At 28.7% G+C, this 26,590-nt stretch overlaps 4 protein-coding genes across 4 annotated transcripts; 1 reads left to right on the top strand and 3 right to left on the bottom strand.

The window, feature by feature from the left end:
- Positions 1-414: 414 nt before the first annotated feature.
- Positions 415-2,514, bottom strand: OCT59_028611 (uncharacterized protein). The gene has a single exon (XM_066147419.1). The coding sequence runs from the start codon at positions 1,081-1,083 to the stop codon at positions 799-801; it is 285 nt and encodes a 94-aa protein (XP_065994130.1). The 5' UTR covers positions 1,084-2,514; the 3' UTR covers positions 415-798.
- A 3,288-nt stretch (positions 2,515-5,802) lies between these two features.
- OCT59_028612 (uncharacterized protein) lies at positions 5,803-10,659 on the top strand (the record flags this gene model as incomplete). Its single annotated transcript, XM_066147420.1, has 9 exons — positions 5,803-6,036; positions 6,116-6,188; positions 6,272-6,316; positions 7,130-7,230; positions 7,325-7,655; positions 7,731-8,018; positions 8,092-8,499; positions 8,576-9,055; positions 9,272-10,659. 9 exons carry the CDS (start codon positions 5,803-5,805, stop codon positions 10,657-10,659), a joined length of 3,348 nt encoding a protein of 1,115 aa, XP_065994131.1.
- Positions 10,660-12,621: 1,962 nt separating this feature from the next.
- Positions 12,622-14,191, bottom strand: OCT59_028613 (uncharacterized protein). Its single transcript, XM_025322928.2, has one exon. The coding sequence runs from the start codon at positions 14,083-14,085 to the stop codon at positions 12,901-12,903; it is 1,185 nt and encodes a 394-aa protein (XP_025164969.1). The 5' UTR covers positions 14,086-14,191; the 3' UTR covers positions 12,622-12,900.
- Positions 14,192-15,489: 1,298 nt separating this feature from the next.
- On the bottom strand, positions 15,490-17,307 carry OCT59_028614 (uncharacterized protein). The gene has a single exon (XM_025322929.2). It carries the CDS (start codon positions 17,274-17,276, stop codon positions 16,101-16,103), a length of 1,176 nt encoding a protein of 391 aa, XP_025164970.1. The 5' UTR covers positions 17,277-17,307; the 3' UTR covers positions 15,490-16,100.
- Positions 17,308-26,590: the final 9,283 nt, after the last annotated feature.

Consider the following 26,590-nt stretch of genomic DNA (forward strand, 5'->3'; position numbering starts at 1 on the left):
TTAATTTACCCTGGAATTTTTGATATAACGGATTTTTGACAAATTTTACTAATGGAACTGATGGTTCCATTATATCGAATTTCACTGTGTATTACGAAACTTTTTTTTTGTAAAAAAAAAACATTATTAACTGAACATTTCTATCTCTTAATTTTGTAATTTGTAGGGGCTTCAAATGGATCCTGCTATTAAGAGTTTCATTATCAAGAAAATGAATGATATTTTATTATCATTGACTAGCAAGAGAAATTTTTCCAGTATATACTGCAAGTTACAAATGACAAATAATGAAAGCAATTGTAATTTTAGAATAATTCATATGTGAGGAATACATATCCGTTTAGTATCATTTACACTAAAACTTGATAATTTCGGAAAGGATAATAAACTGAATATTTAAAATATTTGCTATTTAATCACGAAATTGAAATTGAAATTTTATGATCTTTTTAAAAATTTGATATTACATTTTTAGAATCTATTTACAACTTTTACAATACATTTTAACGATTCTTATTTACAACTTCATTTTTGTACGACCCAGTTAAAATCTTTTCTTAATATGCATCAACTTTATACATTTGATTTACGTATGCTTATCGCAACCATATTGTGGCCAAATATTGGTTATAAGGTTACAATATGGTTTCGATTTTAAAACTTTCTGCAATGTAACTATACTATTACTGACTATCTTTTATAATAACCTTTTGAATATCTATTACTTCATTATTATTTTTTGTAATCCATTACTAAAAGACGCATTTAAATTTTTGTACTCCTGTACCTTATTTACCGTCAACTTTTTTTGATATCTTGCCTATATTTATTTACCGTATCCACTACTTCTTCTTCGTCTGACATCGAACTATTACTTTTACTAACCTCTTGTTGATTATTCATAACTTGTTCTGACGACTGTCCATTCTTTTGCTCGTAACCTTCCTTTACTAATGTTTTTGCTACCACTTCTGCTAACTTATCTTCATCTTTAAAATAACCGTATAAGTATTTTACTCCTTTAATCCTTATTTTCTTACCAAAAATATATTCATACTTTTGCTTGAATAATAATTTGATCATCCGGTAAAACTTTTAAATTATCTTGTACTTTTTTGTACACAACCCATCTGCAGGCTGCTCTGATTTCTGACAATTTAACATCTGCCGGTATTATTCTATAAAACATATAACGACCATTCTTGAGCTTTAGCGTCACACTTGTACCCGTACGCGAATTCCATAACCATCATTTCATTGTTTTCTGCGATGGAGTTTTACTTTTACCGACTGATACTTGTATCGCTTCTTTCGTCTTATACTTTTAATAAGACCCCATGGTTTAACAATGTTAACAACTTTAGTTGCGTAGGTATATCGTAAACAAAAATTCAAGTGATTGCTCTTCATATAAGTTATCGGCTAACTTGATTTCGGTATTACTTTTTCCAAAGTATTCTTTTGATCGATACCTTACTTTATCATTAATCTTTTTTATCTTCTGCATTTCCTTATTTTCTTTAATATTATTCGTTCTTTCTCCCTAAGCTCCTTTTCCTTTTTGATAACTTAACCTCGTTGTGCTTGCCGGAGCCAATCACGTAGGCGTTCCAAGTATTTTTCCCGTCCTTCTAGCGCTAATTTTTAATAAAAGTTCAACTGTCTCACTATTTAACGCTGTATTATTCGCTAATGAGTCAAAATCTTCCGAACGTGAAGTTGTTTCTGAGAAAATATTATCAATACCTTTGTAAAATCCCTTTTTGACATTCGTCCTATATTCTTAAAAGAATTATTAATAAAAGTAGTTACTTTGTTAAAAAACCCTGAACTAAACTCTCTTTTTTTGTAATACTTTTATATTTGAACGTTTTTAATATAAGATTTGAGTATTTTTTTTAACGTTTTTCCTAAGGATCATCGGAAAAAGTTTTTCTCCCCGCTCAATTTGACACAAAATATCTGATATCTTCGTTACTATAAGAAAAATCATTCGTTATAAGAAAAAATTCGTTATAATAAGAGTCATTTAATATATACAGATATTGTATGGTCTATTACTTTAAAATCGGTACTACATTAATATAACGCAAGTTCATTATAAAATGAGCCGACTGTATATACTTAGAGTACGGTTGATAAAATTTTTTTTTTTATATGATGTCCTATTATAGTATTAAATGGATATTAATGTAACCACATGTAAAATGGACATTAATGCTTAAATAAATCACAATGCTAAATGTACCGTAACTTATTTTGTATATTATGACATATCATTGACATGAAATTTTGCCTTAAAGTTTTTTTTTGAAAACCAATACTATGCATGAAACAACTATTATAAAATTGGATGTTATTAAAACACTAAAAGATTTGTTGGTTGCCGATCGTACTAAAATAGAAAAGCTTGATTTGAAATGTATTTATATAATCAGCAAATCAATACCAAAGATGGGGGATCAGCATCTTAAAATGGAAATCACTCAAAAACTAATCTTATGTTAACGTTAAGTTAACGTTAACCTATCATGACATGTCAATCATTTCAAGTCATAACAATAACGTGACGCGCCACCCACCCACCCATAGGGTGATATTGCACTTATATAGAATGATCTTTCTTGCTTAAAAATTATGGGATAAAATTTTTAGCAAATCATGTGAAAACTGAATAATTTTTTTGTTAGCCAAAAATGATCAACAACCGGATGACAAATTTTAATATTATGTAAATAAACAATTTGTTTGTATTACTTATTTAAATATAGATACATTTTTTTTTTATTTTGAACCAAAAAATAAACAATAATCAAATGGTAAATTTTCATTATCGTCGTCATTACATTATCGTTATAATTAAAGTTCCCTGCCGAAATTAGGGAGTTTCGGCATGTCAAAATTGTCAAAACTATTTTGACATGTCAAAATTGTCGAAACCTAAAAATATTACATTTCGCGTAATAACTCGGCGTCCAATGATCATAGAAAGATGCACCATATCTCGTTAGAATCGTCTCATAACGACGAGTCGAATGGTGGCTAAATTGTCTTTCTACGATCACTGGATGCCGAGATATTGAGCGAAACGTCAAAAATCAGCATTTTGTATTTTGCGATACTGCGCCATTTGACGTTTCACTTAATAACTCGGCATCCAGTGATCGTAGAAAGACGATCTAACCACCATTCGACTCGTCGTTATGAGACGATTCCAACGAGCTATGGTGCATCTTTCTACGATCATTGGATGCCGAGTTATTAAGTGAAACGTCAAATGGCGCAGTATCGCAAAATACAAAATGCTGATTTTTGACGTTTCGCTCAATATCTCGGCATCCAGTGATCGTAGAAAGACGATCTAACCACCATTCGACTCGTCGTTATGAGACGATTCCAACGAGCTATGGTGCATCTTTCTACGATCATTGGATGCCGAGTTATTAAGTGAAACGTCAAATGGCGCAGTATCGCAAAATACAAAATGCTGATTTTTGACGTTTCGCTCAATATCTCGGCATCCAGTGATCGTAGAAAGACGATCTAACCACCATTCGACTCGTCGTTATGAGACGATTCCAACGAGCTATGGTGCATCTTTCTACGATCATTGGACGCCGAGTTATTAAGTGAAACGTCAAATGGCGCAGTATCGCAAAATACAAAATGCTGATTTTTGACGTTTCGCTCAATATCTCGGCATCCAGTGATCGTAGAAAGACGATCTAACCACCATTCGACTCGTCGTTATGAGACGATTCCAACGAGCTATGGTGCATCTTTCTACGATCATTGGACGCCGAGTTATTACGTGAAACGTAATATTTTTAGGTTTCGACAATTTTGACATGTCGAAACTATTTCGGCATTTCGGCATTTCTACAGGTTTTAGTTTCGACATTTCGACAATAGCCTGTAGAGTTTTGGCAGGCAACTTTAGTTATAATGCTATCATGAAAATTTTTTCAGGGTAGTAATTCTAAAAATGATTAACAATCAGATAATAAGATTGTTGTTTTATTATAATGTTATCATAAAATTTTTTTTTCTCAACAATTGGATGATAAAATTAAATAAATGTTATATCAAGTAATTTTTTATTTTGAAACAAAACAATAAACAACAACTAAATGGTAAAATTTCATTATCATTGTCTTATTATTATGATATTCAGTTATCATAATTTTCCAGAACTAAAAATGATCAACAATCGGATAGTAGAATTGTTTTATTACAATATAATCATGAAAAATTTTTTTCCAGAGCCGTAATTCCAAAAATGATGATAGTAAATATTAAATAAATGCTTTATCAAGTAATAAACAATCTTTCTGTATTGTTATTTAAAGTTAATCACATATTCTGATATATATATTTTTTTATTTTTAAACCAAAAAATAAACAACAATCAAGATAATTAACCTTAAAATGATTAACAAGTGAAATAACTAAGCCAAAAATGATTAACAAGCAAAATAAACCGAAAATGATCATCCTTTACCAAATGAGAAAAAAATTATGTTAATAGCTAGTTAAGAGTAATTTCTCATTTTTTTTTATAGATATGTTAAATATAATCAAAAATTTTGCAAATAAAGTGAAAGTTATGGTTTGGCTAGAAAAGCCCGGCGAGCGAAGCGAGCCAAATGAAATTGCATCATCATAATAAATCACATGAATATTTAATACACAATCACATGATCTACCAGTAATTTTTCCACCAGTTAAAATTTAGAAATTCTCTTTAAATCTTAAAAACTATTTATCATAATAATTATGATACTGTATGGTAGTATAAACCAACTTAATTAAAAAAAAAGTCAGAATTATTACAGTTCTAATTATACTATGACTATAGCTCCCTGCCATGTTTAATGTTAACTTGTTTATTGAATAAATTTAATTTTATCATTGCAATTTGAAAAGTAAATAAGCCTACAATTTTCTAAAGGCGATAAAATTTTCTTTATTAATTATCAAAATTATAAACAAAGAAATGTTTTGAGCAATTCCCTTTAAAAAATCAGAAGAACGATTATAACGATCACAGTAAGGAGTGAAGCCAAGTAACACTCGAAAAATTCCGCAATCATGTGTCATAGTTTTTTAAGGTTTCACTGTTTATATTTATCTCGAGAAAACTTATATTTGTCACGTGCCGTAGTGCGGGTCAATTGCGGGCAGTTATAAATTTTCGGTGAAATGGAAAGTCGGGTAATTTTTGTGTCGATAAAATGTCATTTCAGTGAAACGAAGTTAGGTAATTTTTCATGTCGGTAAAACGACCGAACCTAAATGTGACATTATTATATTACTGTACCGTACTGATCTGCAAATTCGTAATACCTTGAAAATCCCATTTAACTGTTTATTATGTACATAATGAAAACCACTAATATGCTACAAAGAAACAAAATTATGAAAAAAAACAAATTATGTAATATCAAAACATGACAAACGCAAACTTCTAATATCTATCCAAATGGTAATTATTAAAGATTACGAAGTGTAGAAAACTTGATTGGCTAATTTTTGCAAATTCCATTTTTGTATTATTGACTTTTATAATCTTTTTTTTTCGTCACTTAGTAGTTCACAGTTGTCATACGTGGTGAATTTAATTTTTTAAATTATTAACTAATCTAAAAAAAGAATTTTCGAATTTTTATAAGAATAAACTTTATGCAACATTACGATAATTCAATATATTCTCGTTTCAAAAAAATTTAAATTTCGCCGATCAGTTATTAAGTATAAAAAGAATAATGTAATTTCAACTTAATTAGAAAATAAAATAAAAAAATGTTAAAACAAACCATCTTAAAAAATTCAAACCATTATATTGAATGGTTGGAGAAATCAATTATCGATGAACATATCAACTTCTATGATTATTCAGGCTTCAAAAATATTCAACCAATAGGAAGTGGTTCATATGGAAATGTCAATCGTGCTAATTGGAAAAATACTGATCATTTCTTCGCCTTGAAATCTTTTAGTAATGATAAACAAACTCTTGAAGAAATCGTGAAAGAGGTAATTTTTCAAAAAGTATGATTAATATAAATATTGGAATTGGTAATAACCAATAATATCTTAATATAACACGACACAGTTAAAGATACACCGAAGTGTTGATGTACATGAAAATATCATACGGTTATGTGGAATCACAAAGGTAGAAATTAGTAAGTATTAATAATATATTTAACGTGACAATCAATTTTTCTTAATAACAAATAATTATTTAAATATAAATTAATTTAATTAGGCGAGATTCAGAAATATTCTTTAGTCTTAGAATACGCTGATGGTGGTTCGTTAAACGCTTATTTGAACAAGCATTTTAATTGCTAATTCGGTTAAGATCGGCAGTGTCTTACTATGTAAAATCGGGGCAAAAAAAGAAAATAATTATCTCTTGATCCAATGATCCAATTTCAATGAACTTTTTTTTGTTTTATAGATCTTGATTTTCTCAATAAAATAAAAAATTTATTGAAATTGAAATACTAAATTATAAGAAAATCGTGAAAAAGTATTTCATATTATTATTATGACTAAATTTTAATAAATCATAAAAAAAGAATTGATTCCTAATTCAGTGATCCAATTTCAATAATTTTTTTTTGTCTTTTAGGTCTTAACCTCTTCTGCACAATAAAAAAAAGTTTGTCAATATTGGACTGCTAGATCGGAAGATAATCACAAAGATATATTTTGCCATATCATGAATCTAAAAATCGTCTGGCAAAATATGTTTTCGCAATTATCTCACGATCTAGAGGCCCAATTTTGACAAAATTTTTTTATTATGTAGAGATTATTGAGATCTAAATAACAAAAAAAAGTTTATCGAAATTGGATCACTGAATCAGGAGATAATTGTCTGCTTTGTTATTAATGGAATCTGATCGTTGTCAGTAAAATATGTTTTTGTGATTATCTCACAACCTAATGGTCCAATTTCAATGAAATTATTTTTATTTTATAAAGGTAATCCAGACTTACAGAACAAAAAAAAGTTCATCAAAATTGGATTATTAGATCATATGATAATTATTTTTATTATTTGCACCAATTTCCCCAATTTTACATAGTAGGACACTGCTGATCTTAACCGAATTAGCAATTAATGAATTTAGCTGGAATGATAAATTCCACTTAGCATTGCAACTGGCTACTGCTGTAGAATTTTTGCATGATAATGATATTATTCATCGTGACCTGGTAATACATATATTTTTTTTACTTATTCATTCTAATATCATTTATTTTAAAATACAGTATAAAAAGGCTAATACAATTAATTTTGTAATTGTAGCATGGAAATAATATACTTATACATCAGAAAAATATTAAATTAGCAGACTTTGGTTTATCAAAAAAAATTATTGAAGCATCAAGTGATATATCAAAAGTACTTGGAGTATTACCATATGTAGACCCAAAAAGTTTTGATGACAAAGAAAATTATAAATTAAATAAAAAATCCGACGTATACAGCATTGGAGTTTTATTATGGCAAATTTCAAGTGGATATAGACCTTTTCGTGAAGTTGATTACGGTCTAAGTTTAATGTTATCTATATTAAATGGTAAAAGAGAAAAAATTATTAATGGAACTCCCGTTGAATATAGTAACTTATATATAGGTAAATAATTGAATAGTAAATATAATACGTCGATATAAATATCACGAATATTAATTTTTTTTACTGATTGATTAGCATGTTGGAAATATGAACCAAATGAACGCCCAAATAGTATGCAAGAAGTTGTTTTAACACTTAGAGCAACCATTTCTCCTGAAATTATTATTTATAAAATCAATGAAGACAATGTTTCATTGGAAAAATATAAACCAAATTCAGAATCAAGTAAGGTAACAATAGATGTAAATAATGATTTAAACATCAATAATAGTTTAATATTAAATACTATGCCGAATCTAAATACTATGTCAAATCTAAATGCTATATCAAATACTACATCATTAAGCATTAATGTATACGAAAGTAGTAATAATGTAATATATGAAAGTAGCACCAGCTCACAAAATTACTTAGATAGTTCATCAATTTGCATCAGATCGATCATCAGTAAACCTAATTGAGTCGATATATGGCGCAGTTGTTGATAAGTTGATTAGCTATATAATTAAAAAACATAATGGAGGTATTACTTTTGATCAAGTTCAACAACTTATTGATAAAAAAATGTTACAATTAAATCAAAATGTAAACAATATTATATATTGGTTATCAATAAATCAGGATAAATTACAATATATTTGGTTTCTTGGAATATTCTATTATTATAATTTCGGTACAGAAGACAATAATAGCATTAAAGCATTTGAATTATTTACAAAAGCAGCAAATAATAATTATTCAATTGCACAAGTTTATCTTGCTAATTGTTATTATGATGGATACGGTATTAACTGTGATAAAAAAATGACATTTCATTGGTGCGAAAAATCTGCAAATAATGGAAGTATCATTGGAAAATTTTATCTTGGATATTGTTATGAATTCGGTATTGGGATAATGAATAATGGAAAAAAAATCAGCTTATTGGTACAATGAAGCAGCTAAAAGTGGAAATACAACTGCAAAACTTTATCTCGCTAATTGTTATAAATTAGGAAAAGTAGTTGATAAAGATGAGATGAAAGCATTTGAATACTATGAAATATTAGCAAAACAAGAAATTTCTGATGCACAACTAGAACTTGGTAATTGTCTTTATAATGGAATCGGAACAAAAGTTGATAAAATACAAGCAAAATATTGGTATGAAAAAGCAGAGAATAATGGAAATATTATAGCAATAAATATTCTTAAAAAGTATTATAATAAAAAAATAGGAATTGAAACAGAAAATGATACTAAAAAAAGAAAGCTTTACAAAATTTTATTTTTTAGAAATTTAAGTCAACTTGGATTATATTATGTTGGAAAAATATTATTCAAAGCAAATTATGAAAAATCGTTTTATTATCTACAAAAATCAGCAGGAAATGGATGTAAATTTGCACAATTTAATTTAGGTAAATGTTATCAATTAGGAACAGGTGTAAGAAAAGATACAAGAAAAGCCTTTGAATTATACAAGAAATCAGCTAAACAAGATAATAATAGTGCACAGTTTCAACTGATTTATTGTTATAACTTTGGATATGGAACTGAAATAAATAGAGTTAAGGCATTTGAATTGATTAAAATAATGGCTAATAAAGGAGACAATGATGCATTATATTTGTTAGGATTGCATTATGAATTTGGAGTAGGTACCAATAAGGATGACAAAAAGGTTTTCGAAATACTTAACAAATTAGCGAAAATTGAAAATCAATTTACTAATTATTTATCCGGTGATAAAAAAATAATAATAAATAAAGCAAATGATTGGTATTCTCGAATATTAAGGGATACCAAACTAGCTAATGTAAAAATTATTCTTGGTCGTAATTACATGAGGGGATATGGAACTGAAGCAAATTATAAAAAAGCAATCAAGTTATTTAAAGAGGCAGAAAAAAATGGAAGTTCCATCGCACAATACTATTTGGGATATTATTATTTTGCAAATAACAATAAAGCTAAATCTTTTGAATACTATAAAAAATCAGCTGATAATGGAAATATAGAATCTCAATTTCAAATTGGAAAATGTTATTATAAAGGAATTGGAACAGAAATTAATAAAACAAAAGGTATTGAAATAATCAAGGGATTGGCTGAAAAAGGAGAAAGTTGTTGTCCTCAAAATTATTTAGGAGAATTATATGAGTTAGGTAGTGATATAGTAAATAAAGACTTAAAACAAGCTATTTACTGGTATTGTAAAGCAACAGAAAATGATTGCTTGATAGCAGCATATAATTTGGGCAGATGTTATGAAAATGGAAATGGTGTAGAAAAAGATGAAAGAAAAGCTTTTGAATATTATAAGAATTCAGCAAATCAAGATTATTTAGATGCTCAATTTCAACTTGGATATTGTTATTCTAAAGGAATTGGAACAATAATTGATAAAAAAAAAGCAATTGAGTCATATAAGAAGGCAGCTAACCAAGGACATAATGTTGCACAATATATTTTAGGTATTTACTATCAAAATTGTAAAAGTGCAGAAAAAGATGATGTTAAAGCATTTGAATATTATAAAAAGTCAGCTGAACAAGGGTATTTATACGCTCAATTTCAACTTGGAAATTGTTATCTTAATGGAATTGGGACAGAGGTTGATAAAGCAAAAGCATTTGTTTTATATAAAAAAACAGCTGATAAAGGACATAAAGCTGCACAAAATAATTTAGGATTATTATATGAGAATGGTAAAAATATAAATATTAATTTAGAAAAAGCTATTTACTGGCATAACAAAGCAATAGAAAATGGAAATAACATATCACAATATAATTTAGGTGAATGTTGTGAATTAGAAAACGGTATAAATAAAGATGAAATTGAAGCATTTGAATATTATAAAAAATTAGCGGAAATTGAATTTAAAGATGATCTTAAAACACTTATACAACGTTGTAGTGATATTGGTAAATATTTTGATGCATATAGCGGTGAGTTCCAATATAATTTTGAAGAAATAGTAAATGATTTAGAACTTCTTGAGGTTAACGAAGTGCAGTGATGGCTCTGCTTAAATGAGATAAGGTTACATTATTATTTAAATTAGGAGAATATTTGGATTAGAAAATAGTATTGATGAAATAAAATTAATTTTCTAAATTAAGCTATTAATAGTGTTATTTTTTTGGAACTGAATAATCTATTTTCTACACGTAAATATTCATTCTTTTTATATTTAAAATAATGTGCAAAATTCTATTATGTTTGTTTGAACTTCACTCTAATACTAATAGTGAAATTTATTTACAAATCTTGATTATAATTATCGGTAATAAAATTTCATCAATTATTATCTGTTTAATTACAGTTTTTGCTTGATAGTATAAAGGTTTTAGTACTAATAAGTTTAAGCGCCGAAACATTTTGGCATTTGACATCCCTATAAAAAGTTTTATCCATTATTTCTGTAAAAACTCTGTAAAAATGAGCCTTTCAAGGGTCCATTCACGGAAAATGTAAATAATTCGATAAATTCCGTGATATAAGATTATTAATTCCGTAAATATGAGAAAAAAAGATGGAATATAAAAAGCGGATTGACTTTTTTACAGGGCATATATTTAACATAAATTTCATCAATTGAATTTTTATTCCTAAATTCTTTGTTATGAATTAATTTAGTTCTCATAAAAATTATAGCAGATTGCTATAATCCAAATTCAAAACCTTTGCTAAATCCCAAACCATTTAGCAAATTTTGTAAAGTTTAATTTATTAATTGTTATTACTTATTTTTAACTAATCACTAAAATCTTTAAATGTCCCAACAGGAGCAGTCATTGCCAATTACATTAGTACTAAGAAAACGAAAGCCGTCACGATGTTTGTGACAGGGGCGTTAATAAATTTTACTAATTCAGTACAAAAAATAATCCTTCAGACAATTAAAATAAATATCAAGGACTTGAATAAGATGATCCGACTTAAATTGCTTTTATGAAAAGAGTTAAAAGTCAACATATTATGACTAGGGATGGCAACGGTCACGGTTATTAACCGGTCATGACCGGTTATGACCGTGACCGATATCGGTCGGTCAAAGGCTTCTGACCGACCGTTTAACCGATTATTTAGCCTTTTTTTACGAACTTAATCAATAAAAAAAGCTAAATAGCGTTTTTTTTTTTGATTAAATTACAATTGCTTCTTTTTAACGAATTTTAATCAAGAAAAAAACGTTAAAAAGTGATCGGTTAAACGGTCGGTTAAACGGTCAGCCAAAACGGTCGGTCGGTCAAAGGCCCTTAACCGGTTATGACCGACCGATAACCGACCGTGACCGACCGTTGCCATCCCTAATTATGACGCCCGACAGCCCTGACTTAAATCTAGGTTACAGTCTAACTGCATTGTATAATTAGTAATACAAAAAAGAGAATGTTTTTGAAGTGGCTAATGTATTTATATTTCCACATTAGCAGAAATACTGTATATTCCATGGAAAAAACTTTTTTATAATTTTTATAATTTTTTTTTTTTTACCAGCGTTATATTGGGGCAAAATAATCATGTATATCTTGCCTTTATGGGATAATTCCAGTCAAATTTTTATTACCCTTTGAGATACTGGCTGACATTAACTTAATTCCGGCACTGAAGAATGCGTACAACGGGGTCCGGAGTCAATAGGTTTTAGAATTTTTTCCGCCAGTTATAAACTGGCGGACCAATTAGTATATCTAGGATGATAAAAAAGTTATTACTAATCTAGTAGTATATAAATGGGGTATCATCCGAAGGATGATGACCCATTTATATACTAAAATAGATCAACCGGCTGGAGCTTTTTTAGTTCTGGATGACATTATAATAATTCTGAACCCGCTACTTTCTTTTTATTATCTTTCTTAAAAAGAAATAAAAAAGTAAAAAAAGGAATTTTTATAAAAAAAAAAGAAAGAAAATAAGAAAAAGGACAAAAAGGCGGCACAACGAAATAGTTTAATATCAATATACTGTATTATAATAAAAGCAAACGTAATATCATATAGTGTTTAATGAGATGATATGTGCGATTTTTTTTTTAATTTGGGTTGGTCGCTCTTTTATTTTTACTCTTTTGACCTGACGAGATTTTTTATGTTATCATGGAAGATTAATTAATTAAAAAGAGGTTAAAATCAATAGACAATCATCTATATTTTAATGGAATTTTATTATTTTTATTGAATATAAGATATCAAAATGGAATTTTTGGATATAAGATTCAGAGATACATGTATTAGACAATAATCTTTAGTGATTATAAATGAGCCATTTCGAATACTTTTTCGTCTTCATCTTTATCATATATTACATTGTTATATAATCTAATTCCTTCCTTTTCAATATCTTTACGTAACTTTTCATACGTATTTGAAGCATATTGAATAAGTAAATGAGATCTAGTACCAAATGGAAGCAACCAATCACCATCTCTATAAAGCAAATCTTTTCTTAAAAATTTTTTACTAGGATCTAATTCTAGTGGAATATCTCTATCCCTAAGCATAAGCGTTGGAATAAGGGAATTACTACGATCAAATATGAAATTCCTGATGTTCCAAGAGGGACCAATATCTGGAGAGAAACGAGTACGATAAGTTTCAATATCATCACGCATTAATAAATCTCCAACTTGTACAATATATTCTATCATCCATAACATAGTTGCTTTAGGGATTCTTTCATTTCCTCCTAATGTTAAAAAAGTTCCACCACCTACTTCCATATGTACACCAGGAAACCAAGTTTCTTTGACAGTTACGGTATCGGAACTGTTTGGATAAATACGACTAGGTTCAAAGAAAGAAACTCTTTCATGAATGGCTAAAGCTTGACAAGCAAAATTAACTATACCAGATACAGTTTCATCATGAAATTCTAAATATTCAAAACCTTTATCAACCGTAAAACCAGGTAGACCATGAGCACCAACAGTATCCCAAAGTCCAAGAAATTTAATAATTTTTTTTTTAGAATCTGGATAACTAAACGTTTTTCTAAAGTTTTCGGAGCCGGTTCCTTCCGGATGATAAGTCTGACCTCTATCACGATAAATCTCATAAGCAAAATCAACCCGTTTATCAATTTGTTCAGAGGTGTCATCACGGTCAATCTTTAATATTCCACAATTTCGGATCATTCCAGCAATACATCTTGCGGTATAAGCACCACGACTAAAACCAAAAAGCCATATATCATCATCAGGATTATAGTGTTCAACTATAAATTTATAACCCTCTTTGATTTTAGTATCAAGATTTAGAGCCATAGCTCCATCTAAGATAAATTGCAAACCAAATTCTCCAACTCCAACTCCGTCTATATACTTGACATGTTGTTTATAGTCTCGCTCAAGCAATTCTCTATATAATACATAAACGTTTGTTCTGGCCATTGGACTATTCCAAGTACCATCACATAATACGACGATATTTTTACCCATTTTTTGTAAATTCTTTTATTTTTTTTTAAAAAAAAGGGGATTGAAAGTAAGAAAATAAATATATGAAATCGTGGGTTTATTTATAACATTTTAAAATGTGATGATTTTTTTTTTTTTGCATAAAGCGACTAATCCATATAAATTGACAAATGAAAATTACTACGCAAAGCCATCATTCAATTCCATCAAGGGAAAATGATTTAAAATCAATCGTGGGTAAAAATAAGTTACGGATTTTTCTTTTAGCAAACAATAGGATAACATGAATCATTAAACGACATGATCTATGAAAAAATTCTATTATGGTTTTTGATTGTTTTTATGAAAAAATTGTAATCTATTTTTAAATCAAAATTATCAAAATCTTGTTTAGTATTCTATTGTAGTCTTTTTAATTGTTCATTAACCCCAAATCAAAAGGGTAACGACCAAATTATACTAGAATAATTGATTAATCAAAATTAGATACATTGACCTCATTGGCCCGGATAAACTACTTTTTTCGTATAATTGATTGATTGATTTATTTCAGCCCATCACACCCATCGGAGAATCGGACTCGTACTACATAAATAAATTGATGATTATCATATGCTTTCCTAACTAATTTTAAAAAGCGTATTATACTTTATCAGTAATACTATACGTTGTAATTATTGTAATTATTGTTCAAAATTCTATTAAGAAGCTAACTAGGCGCATGTGAAACCAACCGATTTCGAACCTTTGTTTATAATGGATATATAGAAAGAGGAGAAGAACGAGAGAACAAGAATCTGAAGATAGTCCTTAAAAATTTAATGATTGCAATTCACATCATTATTAAACGATTTATGGATTATGGAAATCATTATTTTAAGGCTAATATTTTAACATTTTACTATAAACTACTCTTGTTACAAAAGGTAAATTCTCCATTATTTTTTAAATTATCGAAATTTACTTTAAAAATAAAAGATATTTGAATCAAATAATTTTTTTTCCCTTAAAAAATAAGTTTATTATTTTAAATTTATTAACGCTAACGTCAAGGATAATCGATTATAATATTATATCATCATAAATTTATAATAGTGAATTCAAAAGTCTTAAATATAAGCAACATGTATAAATCATAATAAATATTTGGTAATAATATATATAAAAGAATTTAAAATATGTTTTATATGTAGCGTTGCAGTAATAATCGATACATTTTGCGAAACGTATTACTATTTAAAACGCTACAGCCGCTATTAAATTATCAGAGGTTTGAATTCATAAAATTAATATCGAAAAAAGCGTTACGTTATAAAGTGCATATAATAATCTAAAAAAGCAAAGTCGGAAGTTTAACATAATGAGGGACGAAAGAAAAATATTTTTTTTTTTCTTTTCTTGTATGAATAAGAGTATAATATATATAACATATTACGGTAAATCGCAACTCTTTTTCAATAATGTTTAATCCTTTTTAAATTTTGTTTGTTCTTCATTCCTTAATATATTATTATTCACAACAATATAAATATCCGATATACTTGGCTACACTTTTACACACAGTATATGCAAATTTGTACGGATGGCGACATAAAATCACGTGTATTTATAAATTTACCGGTTAAGTTTTTTTAGCCGATTTTTCCGATTTTCTGCAAAATTCAGATAATAACTCGTATTTTAACCAATATCAAAGTAATTTCATCAGGAAGAAAAGCTATGATACGAAAATATTAATTCCTGCTAAAATTAGTATTAATAACCATTATTTATGGTCTGGAAGTAGTTCTATAGTCAGAATAATCATTGTTACACTAATATTTCGAGTATTGTTCTCAATCTGCACGTTAAATTTTTATAATCATATAATTTAAAATATATCAATATCATATCATACTGTAGGTAAAAAAAAATATATTTATTTAAAAGAAACATAAATTTATATTTTATAAATTTTTATAATTAATACTAAGCTAATAAAATTAAGTTGAATATTTATTTTATAATAATCCTAAATAATTGTACTATATATTCTATTATAAACGAGCCCTCTCAAATATATGTTCTCCTACATCCTTATTGTATTTTGTATTATTGTATAGCATAATTCCCTTCGTTTCCATATAATTACGCAATTCTTCATACGTATTCGAAGGATAATAAGTATTCAGATGGGACCTAGTACCAAATGGAAGTAACCAGTCACTGTCTCTATAAAGTAAATCTTTTCTTAAAAATTTTTTACTAGAATCTAATTCTAGAGGAATAGACCTGTCTTTAAGCATGAGCATTGGGATAAGAGTATTGCCGTTATCGAATATTAAATTTTTAAGGTTCCAAGAAGGTCCGGAATCTGGAGAGAATTGAGTACGATAACCATCAAGATCATTTCGCATTAACAAACCTCCAATTTGTACAATATGTTCAATCATCCATAACATAGTTGCCTTAGGGATTCTTTCATTTCCTCCTAATGATAAAAAAGTTCCACCACCTATTTCATTATGTACACCAGGGAACCAAGTCTCTTTGACAGTTACGGTACCGGAATTATTTGGATATATATGGCAAGGTTCGAAAAAAGAAGTTCTTTCGTGAATAGCCAAAGCTTGACACGCAAAATTAACTACATTAGGTACAACTAGATCGTAAAATTCTAAATATTTAAAACCTTCGCCAATTACATAACCGGGTAAGCCATAAGCACCAACAGTATCCCAAAGTCCAAGAAATTTAATAACTGGCTTTTCAGAATCGGGATAGCTGAACGCTTTTTTAAAGTCGTCAGTGCCACTTCCTTCCGGGTGGTAAATTGTATCTCTATTACGATAGATATCGTAAGCAAGATCAACACGTTTATCAACTTGTTCAGCTTCATCAACTTTTATTAATCCACAATTTCGGATCATTCCAGCAATACATCTCGCGGTATAAGCACCACGACTAAAACCAAAAAGCCATATATCGTCACCAGGATTATAGTGTTCAACAATATATTTATAACCTTCTTTAATTTTAGTATCAAGGCTTAGAGCTATAGCACCATCGATGACAAAGCCCAAGGCCGTTTCTCCAACTCCAATTCCGTCTAAATACTTGACATGTTGTTTGTAGTCTTTCTCTATTAATTCTCTATATAACACGTAAATGTTTGTTCTGGAATCTGTACTATTCCAAGTTCCGTCACATAATACGACGATGTTTTTACTCATTTTTACAAAATTCTTGTGGTTTAATTATTATTTTTGTTTAATTATTATTTTTGTTTTTTTCAGTAAAAAAAAAAGGTTTTAATGTTTTTGAAAATTGAGGAAAGAAATTATAATGATTATTTTATACCTTTTTTGTATAATAATAAATCATAAATGATTTGTACGAATGTTTTTTTTTTATTCTATGAGAAATAAAAATCGGTTAAGATTTGATCTGCGTGAGCTGCGGCATTAAATCGGAATTCAATTACCACAAGAAACACTTTGAATTCCTAAATTTGTTTATCGTTTGAAAGCCTATATTCCATTTTTGGAAATTAGCTTCGAAATTAAGTTTAGGAGTTTCATTCATTAACAATAAGCGCTAATAATTATGTGTAACCGGAATAATCTAAAAAAAATGAAACCAAATTTTTAAATTTATATAAAAAAAAAAATCCTTAAAAAGAAAATTCCCGACATTTACCTTTTCTATTATGATTTTTTTGATTGTTCTTATTTCGGAAATACTCCTGAAAAATTCAAGAATTTTTAATCTTAATCGTGTTAAACTTTCTTCTATTTTTAACCTTTTTTGATTGTTTCACCTTCTTTCACACAAAGGAGTACAAATACGTATTACTTGAATTATTCTTTGAAATGTAAGCACGTAACGGAGTTGAAACTACAACGGTAACGGCTATTACAATCTTTTTTTTTTAAATTTTATTAGTATAATTTACTTATAAATATAATGCGTCAATAATTTATCTATCGGAGAAACGGAAGTATCAGTAATTAGTACGACATAAACAATCAATAAAAAAACTATCAATTTCTGTAAACCGATTATAATAAGCCTCATTTCGCTATTTGGTAATAAAATAATAAAATTTTTGGTCGAACGTATTAAAAATATATATATATATTTGTGTAGAAGACATACTATGTATTGTAACTATTGTAATAAGTTTTAAATGCTTTTTAGGGCTTATCATTCAAAAAAAAAAATTCGCCAAGCATTACATCATAAATCCTGTTAAACCAGGATATAATATCAATGAAAAAGTGGATATAAATATTTATTATTACTTATCACATGGATCTTAAGACGTAAAACAATAAAATGAATGAAATTAGAAAATACATTATGTTTCACGCACATTGAATGATGGTAATATATATTGTGCAACGCATTCCTTCTAATTGGAAAAAGTCAATCATAAACCTAATCCGGACTCGATTCAATTGATAAGTATTACAATGTATATGATATGGTTTGACAAATTCGGATTTTTTGGTTCGCGTAACCTTCCAGGTCGAAAGGACAATAAACTTTTATTCCTTTGTTATATGCATCTTTGTTTTTTTTCCCAATACAAGTCTTAATATTTTATATTTATTACATTTTTATAGTAATATTCAACAATAATGATATAATATCAAACTTTATGTATTTTTAAAACATGTTTCAGCCAAATAAATAAACTCTGTTTTATGATTGGATAAACAATCATTCATTTTGCAATAATTTGTGCGTTTAACTCTGTTTTATGATTGGATAAACAATCATTCATTTTGCAATAATTTGCGTTTATTTCGGAGATCACATTCCGATTTAACTATAAAATTTCACATGGGATCACATCATAGCCATAATAAACAGGGTACAGGATTCCCGAATGATCTGCAGATTAGCACCAATCTAGTAACAAGTAAATCGGATAATTGATATTCAATTTATTGAATATCCGTTTGAATAACTCTATTTTTAGACGACCTATAAAAAAAGTATATTTATGATTCAAGCAATATTAATACTTATTTATAATAGTTGAGTTTATAAGATATCTTAATTAAGCGTTACCGGAGAAAGTAAAAAATCAATTCATATACGCTGTATACTAAAATATATTATTCTTATTGTTCATAAAAAAAGTCAAGTGAATACATTACTATAAAAAAATTTATGATATCATTTTATAATTCTTTCGTTTATAAAGTTTGTAAAAAGTTGTAGGGGAATTAAAGCTAAAAAAATATGTACGACCATCACTTCTTAAATCGCTATATTAAAAAGTCGTTAATTTTTTATTACAAAGATGTATTATATATTCGGGTGCGTGGTGTACTATGATTACCGTTAACTTTTTCCTATATTTATATTAGAAAAGAAAGCTGCGTAAATCTAAATTTTTTCAAAAAGAATTATTCGTTGTTAGTTCGTAATAAGTATTGTTAATTCATGTTTATTATTATGTTTAATCTCGTGATGTTTAACCGTTAATAATTCCGTTCAGAATAAATGATTTCAGTCAAATTTACTAACAATCCAGCTTCACACGATTTTCCCTATTAAATAAAAAAAGGTATAGATAAAATTTATAAATATCTGATTAATACCAATAATACCAATGTTAATTTACCAAAAATTCTTTAACTTTACAACATTATCGTTGCTGTAAAATAAAGGTATAGTCAAAAAATAAAGAAAATCACATATGACCACGCTAGCTTCAAATACGCAACATTTCTAGCACCACTCTAAAACCTATAAACAACGACTAAATCCGCTATTAATACTATAACTTATAATATGATTTTTCTATTAACGAAACTAAGTAATACATCATGGCGGATTTATGAAATACCCCAAAATTTGTCCGTCATATCAAATTAAATAAATATTTGAAAGTATTTTAGTCACCAAATTTCTATTTAAGTCCCAAATTTACTAGTGAACAGTCAAAAATGAGCTCTATAAATTTTTTTGTATCCCAAATCTTGCGTCTAACTAATCTCCCATTATCTAACCAATTTTTCCAGTGTTAAAGGCGCGTCATTATTTGACATTTTTTAGGAAAAAAGCTTAATGTTTCTGTAAGTCAATTTTAATTCCCGAGGGCGCAGCAGGGTTTTTGCCAAATTTCATAAATCCGCCGCAATGATCAATTTCCATTTGGATACTCAAATACTCAAGTACTCGAAGACCTAAAACTTATCAATATACAAATTAAAATATGGTACCTGACCTTTCCCCCTCAAATTCTAGTACATAGAAACGCCACTTTCTCAACCAAAGCGTGAAGATCTGCAACATTAAAGAATACACCAAAAGAAATTACATCGTTGTCTTCAAGAATTTAAAAAACAAAATATATAACCAAATCATTTTTCCTGATGATTCATATTAACTAATATAGAACGAAATAAAATTTCAACTTACAGATTTAAAGGCAAAATACTATTTTATTTTTATTTATTTTATTTTATTTTTACTTAGAAAAGGTGAATACATTGTTTAATTACAGACTTGCAACGGTATCATAATAATTTTAGAGATGGGGAGCAGCTCTCCGGCTCAATAGAGTGGTTAAACCGACTTGGAGCGGCTCAGTCTAAACCGACTTGAACTGACTCGAACCGCTCAAACTGACTCGAACTGACTTGAACCGACTTGAGCGACTCAAGCAACTCAAACCGACTCGAAGTGACTCAAACTAAGTTTTTTTTTGTCTTATTTGTCAGTTTTCACTTCGTTCATTTAGAACTATTTTTATTTGCACTTTTGTTGCTATTAAATTATCTTCATTTCTTTTGTTTTATGACATTTTTTTTAAAAAAATTAAAATGATATAAATAAAAAATGATATGGTTCTTAAAAATTAAATTTTATATATTAAATTTTATGAAATTTGTAAATTTTTGTGATAATTAAGTAATTTGGATAATCTAGATAATTCGTCAGTAACACGGATCCATTTAAAAAATTTTTTTGGCTTGAATAAATCCTTAATTCAGGCCGGAATTAAGTGATCGGCACGGGAGTTTCCTTTTTGTAATACAGTACAACATAATGTTTTAATTTTTTTGCAGGTAAAACTTTCCTTTTTTGGAAACTTGTGTACGTCACGTGATACAATGGTTCAAGTCGGTTCAAGTCGGATTTGAACCGAACCGAGCTGGGAACCGTAAGCTGACTCCAAAATCAAGTTTTCCCATCTCTAATTTCGACAGAATTTTTGAGGCCCACGCTCAATCACGTGACAAATCGTCAGCAATCAACAACTAGTACATTCATGTGATTATGTGAAGACCTAAATATAAAATTCCAGTCCTTCCAAGGATTAGTTCCATTTATTTCTGACTATAAATAATTCGATTTTTTAATCTTTGTTGCAACTCATATTTCGTGTGTTAACTCTATACAAATTCATGTAAACTATATTTATTAACCTTACCTGGACTCGCAGTCTGTCGAGCACGTCGCATAAAGCTTCGTCGATCGATTAACTATCTACAAAAGCAATTTATATCCTAGCCAGCCGTTAGTTCATACTACATGTACTATATAATGAACTAACGAGTGAGGTCCCTTAGGAATGATTTGGTGCAAAGTATCCTGTTATTGATGATTAGCAGTTTTATTAAAAAAACTGTAGAAAAGAAAAACACTCTCTGCCTCTTTAAAGTATACCTTCCAAGGCGTTTTGTCAGTTTTAAAGTTTCTTGAGGGTCCTACAATAAAATGAAAAATGAAAAGGTTTAAAAAATTCCAAAGTTAAAAAATTATACTATTCCAAATAAAAAGCAATATTAATTATATTAATTGAATTGTTTAAGATTATGATTACTAGATTATGAGACTATATATAACGATAAATCCTGATACATCGATATCGCATAATTAATCGTTTTCAAAAAGTTTATCGATCTACAATACAAAACGACAAGTCACATGATTATTACATATATTTTCTTATTAACTATTAACTCTAGCTTTTTTAAGGAACTTGATTTTGCATGAAGCAATAAATCAACTACAAATCATTTTTACTCGTCACAATAATAAGCAAAGTATTATTAGATTCGTAACGGTATGATTAATAAACAGATTATCATACTGGTTAAATATCATAGGATAATATTACTGTGCATGATCAGTCACGAGTAAACATTAATTGCATCATCGATTTATATTTTTAAAAGTAATCAAGAAAGTAATGAAATGGTATAAAAATCTCAAAGTAATAATATTACTCCGATGCTTTTACTTTCCACTAGGACAGGTTTCTTTCCAGGACGTGAAAAAGATAGCTTGTCAATGGTTTCAAAAAATTTTTTATATTATTTGAGTAATTATTTATGAAGTTATAATAAAATAAATGTACTTGCATATTTTTATTATATAAAATAATAATGAATAAATTTCAATAATTCTGCTGTAACACCGTTTTTAATTACGTACAGTATATACAATTTCAATTGGATGAAGAGTCACGCATACTACACTTGCAACGAAGCCATAAGTCGTCTTGAGAGGTTGACAGGTTTCTTATTAGTACTACAGGAAGATTTTACAGTATTGCCAACAACTGATTATAAGACACTAAAGTCATGCCCTAACGTGTAATTTAATAAATACTTGTTCTCCTTTTTTGATATTACGGGCTGCTTCGATTCACGTTGAAAAATCGGGGCGAATGGAAATGGTTCTCCGCGTTGAATTGATTTGGATGTATCGTCTGAACAACGGGCATTTGGATTGCAATCACGATTGAAAAAAGATTATAGGGTATAATTGTTCCGTTAATGTCAAAGGATAAAAAAAACAGAATTGGGTTTGAGCTTCATATAAATTGTTAGATAGATCCATGGTTCGTATTATGGAGATCTCCAATAATTTCATTAATTCAAAATAGAAGTATACAGTATAGCCATAAGGCCGTGCTGGAACCAACGAAGTCGAATGTTGGAAGGAGAAAAGGTGTTTGATCTCTTAAATGTCCAAAGGACAAATATTTCGTTGTTTGGTAATAGCAAAGATTTTGAAAACAACTAATAAAAGAGGAATTTAGTTTCTTTGTTTACTATTGCATACAATAAACCAAGCTTTTTTTCGAATTTGCTTTTGGGTACGTTAAACTTTTCGAACTAGTTGATTTGTTGTAAAAATCGCATTACAACCCTATAAAAAATAAGTGTCCGGAAATTGTCCGGAAATTGTCCGGAAAATTTGTCTAAATAATTGTCCGGAAAATGTCCAGAAAATGCCAGGTACCATGTCCAGAAATTGTTCCGAAAACACACTCGTTTCCGGACACTCATTTTGTCCAGAATTTGTCCGGAAATTGACCTGAAATATTTTTTCATAAAATTTGGCACAAAAAGATGATCAACAGGTGACCATCATTATAATTGCTTTTAACTTAATGTTTTATATTATAGATATATAGTATTTTTGCCTGCTCAGCAAATTTAATTAGTATGACAAAGAAGGTTATGAATGTCAGTCTTGTGCTTTTTGCATTTTTTTACAAAATTAATTTATCCTTTTTTGGAAGTAGCGTCCAGAATTTGTCCAGAATTTTTTCATGTCCGGAATTTGTCCAGCTCAAATTATCTGAATTTTTACTATGTCCGGAATTTGTCCAGGTTTATCTGTCCGGAATTTGTCCAAAATTTTATACTGGACAAATTCTGGATATATTCTGGACAAAGTCCGGATATGTCAAAATTTTAGGTATCAAATTTGTAGCAAAAAATAGACATTTTCCGGACAATTTCTGGACATGCCAGATTTATTCTGGACAATTTCCGGACATTTTCGTAGACATTTTCCGGACATTTATTTTTTATAGGGCAATTGATCCTTTTTTTATATTCTTTGTTGTTATTATACCGAATTCTTGTGATCGTGAAGCACCAGAAAAGCTAACTGGTGACATTTTGATGTTCTTTCCAGAGATTTTATCCAAGAGCTTCTGAACAGAAGCAGAACTCTCTGGGGTGCAACGCTCTTGACTACGAAATGTCTCAAGGGTAAGCTCCACGACTTGGGAACTTACAAAATTTTCCAACTTGTTCGACCAATATGTAACGATCCGAGCCCAAATTATTCAAAAACATCGTATTTTGGTAATGTTCTTTAAAGTAACGATCCTTTTCACGCTCCCACGCATTCTAATCAACACCTGCTACTTGTCATCTATTAACAATTTGAAATAGCCTCTCCAACGCACTTGCTGCTATATCGAATCCATTGCACTTCGCCAATGCCTCTGCTTCTCTCTATTTAGTACTTTTATATTCACCACTAATGATTTTTTGTTCAAAGAGAGAGCAAGCATAAGCGGCATAGACTACCGCAAGTTAAGGATACCCAAGTTTAATGAAGATTTGCGCATGGTTGACCATAATCGCGGTTCTTCAGGTGTAACTTCAATCCCTTTAGTATATTCTTGTCGTGCGGTCTCGAATCCTCCATACACAAATGCTTTATTGCCTTTTTCTCGGTAATTCATTATTTGGGTAGTGTGTAAAAAGATATGCCAATAGTGTCTTCAAAGATGTCAATAATAAAATTAGGAAACGGAACCTACTTTAGATCCCAAAATTTAAAGCATGCTGTTCCTTTGTTGCTTTAGTATAGTTAACAATACGAGTTATCGGAGACATTGTATCAAAGAAAAACAGCAAATATGTGATTATAGGATATATTAATAATAACACTATAATAACAAAAATACAGTAATCTGAATATTGATTGGTATTATAACTATAAGTTTTATATTCGCAAAAAAAGTGCACAAAAAAAAATTTTTTATGAGAAGTGTAAAAGATCCTAGTTTTTTTTTTTTTTGAGCAAATTCGTTCGAACCTTTATTGAAATAGAAAAACAAAATACATACGAATTTGTAATCATGTTGTGTCTTAGACACCTACAAACAATACTTGACTACACTAGCTAGCTTAACAAAGTAAAAACTAAAAAGCCTGCCGGCTCAAAAATGGGGGGAGGTAAAAATAAACTTACCCAATAGGGCGAACAATTGAGAAAAACTAAAATAAGGAATTTTAAACAAGAATAAAAACTCGGTCAATAATTTTAATGTTACCCAGTATCCACTATTCTAAAACCTAAAAAATTTAGTTTGCTATCCTAAATTAATTTACGCAAAGCGTCTAAAATTTCTGCTAAGACCTTTGATCGTGACTAGTGGTGCAGACTTTTGAACCTTAGGTAGTTACGTCATTTTTTTTTCAACGTCCCATCAGTAGCGTCACATTGACGTATGACGCTATAAATGACTTTTGCCATATGGATCTTTTTAGACTTTTAGACTTTACATAAACTTTTGACGTAATTACTTTTAAATTTTTTAGGCTTTACAATATAAACTTTTATTTTTTATTTTATTTATTTGAAAACTGCTTTTAAGTTTCGAAATTTAATATATCGCCATATACTACTCTATAATTTTAGAAGATTTACAAATCCAATCTCTCAGGATGGAGAAAATGAGGACCCAGAAATATATATATAGGGGTCAGGTGATGAAAAAAATTTTTTACTATGAGCTGTACGCATTTTTTCAGGGCCGGAATTATGATAATGCCAGTCGGTTACTATAATAGGAAATAAAATTCTGACTGGCACTATCAAAAATTATCTAAAAAAGGAAAGATTTTCGTGATTTTTCTAGTTCAAAATACGCAAACTCAAACCTGACCCTCTAATATATATTTCTGGGTCATAGAAAATGGATTGCGTGAAGAACTAAATATACCTAATACTAATAAGGAATTTAAAAATAATATAGATTTTAATCCTATTAACATAGTTGATGATGTTTAAATACTAGATTAGAGTAAATTGTTTACATGTTATCATTACGATTTTATATCCTTCGTTTATATACTGGTAATAGTAAAATTGCATACTATAGAAAAATGTTAAATAATGTGTTAATTAAAAGAAGCAGTAATTGTTATATTTTTAATTATATATAAATAATAAAAATATGCTAAATTATTTAATATTTTTATTTGTTTTAATTATTCAATTATTTTTTTTAATTACGTCATACGTCAAAACTGTATGAAGTTACGTCCATAATGTTACGTCACTTGAGACCGCATTACCATCAAAAGTTTGCACCACTAATCGTGATGCCTTACGGGACTTGTCCTTCTTTGCTTCTTTGGCTTGTCAGACTTTTGGTTAATTTTATTTTATGAGGCAATAGAAAAAACCGAGAAATGGTTTAAATTATTTTTTAGAAATGATCCTGTAATTGCAAAATTTACCCATGATTTCATTGAGAAATACATTTAGTAAGTTATGACCTGGATGATTGAATATATAAAACAAAAAAAATTCCAATATAAATAATTTTGAATTATGCAACATGAAATGCGTGATGCTTCTGCACCCAATTCATTCCATATTTATTATAGTAAAATGTTATCATGGTCATGTGCACAAATCATGAGATTCTTGTGGTTCCGGTTAATGAAATTTTGGTTGGACGTTTATATAAGATAATGTCCCC

The sequence above is a fragment of the Rhizophagus irregularis genome, chromosome 8 (assembly GCF_026210795.1).
Source record: "Rhizophagus irregularis chromosome 8, complete sequence".
In the NCBI taxonomy this organism is placed as follows: domain Eukaryota; kingdom Fungi; phylum Glomeromycota; class Glomeromycetes; order Glomerales; family Glomeraceae; genus Rhizophagus; species Rhizophagus irregularis.

Coding starts and splice junctions, on each gene's coding strand:
- OCT59_028611 (XM_066147419.1), bottom strand. CDS start 1,083: ATGATCAAATTATTATTCAAGCAAAAGTATGAATATATTTTTGGTAAG.
- OCT59_028613 (XM_025322928.2), bottom strand. CDS start 14,085: ATGGGTAAAAATATCGTCGTATTATGTGATGGTACTTGGAATAGTCCA.
- OCT59_028614 (XM_025322929.2), bottom strand. CDS start 17,276: ATGAGTAAAAACATCGTCGTATTATGTGACGGAACTTGGAATAGTACA.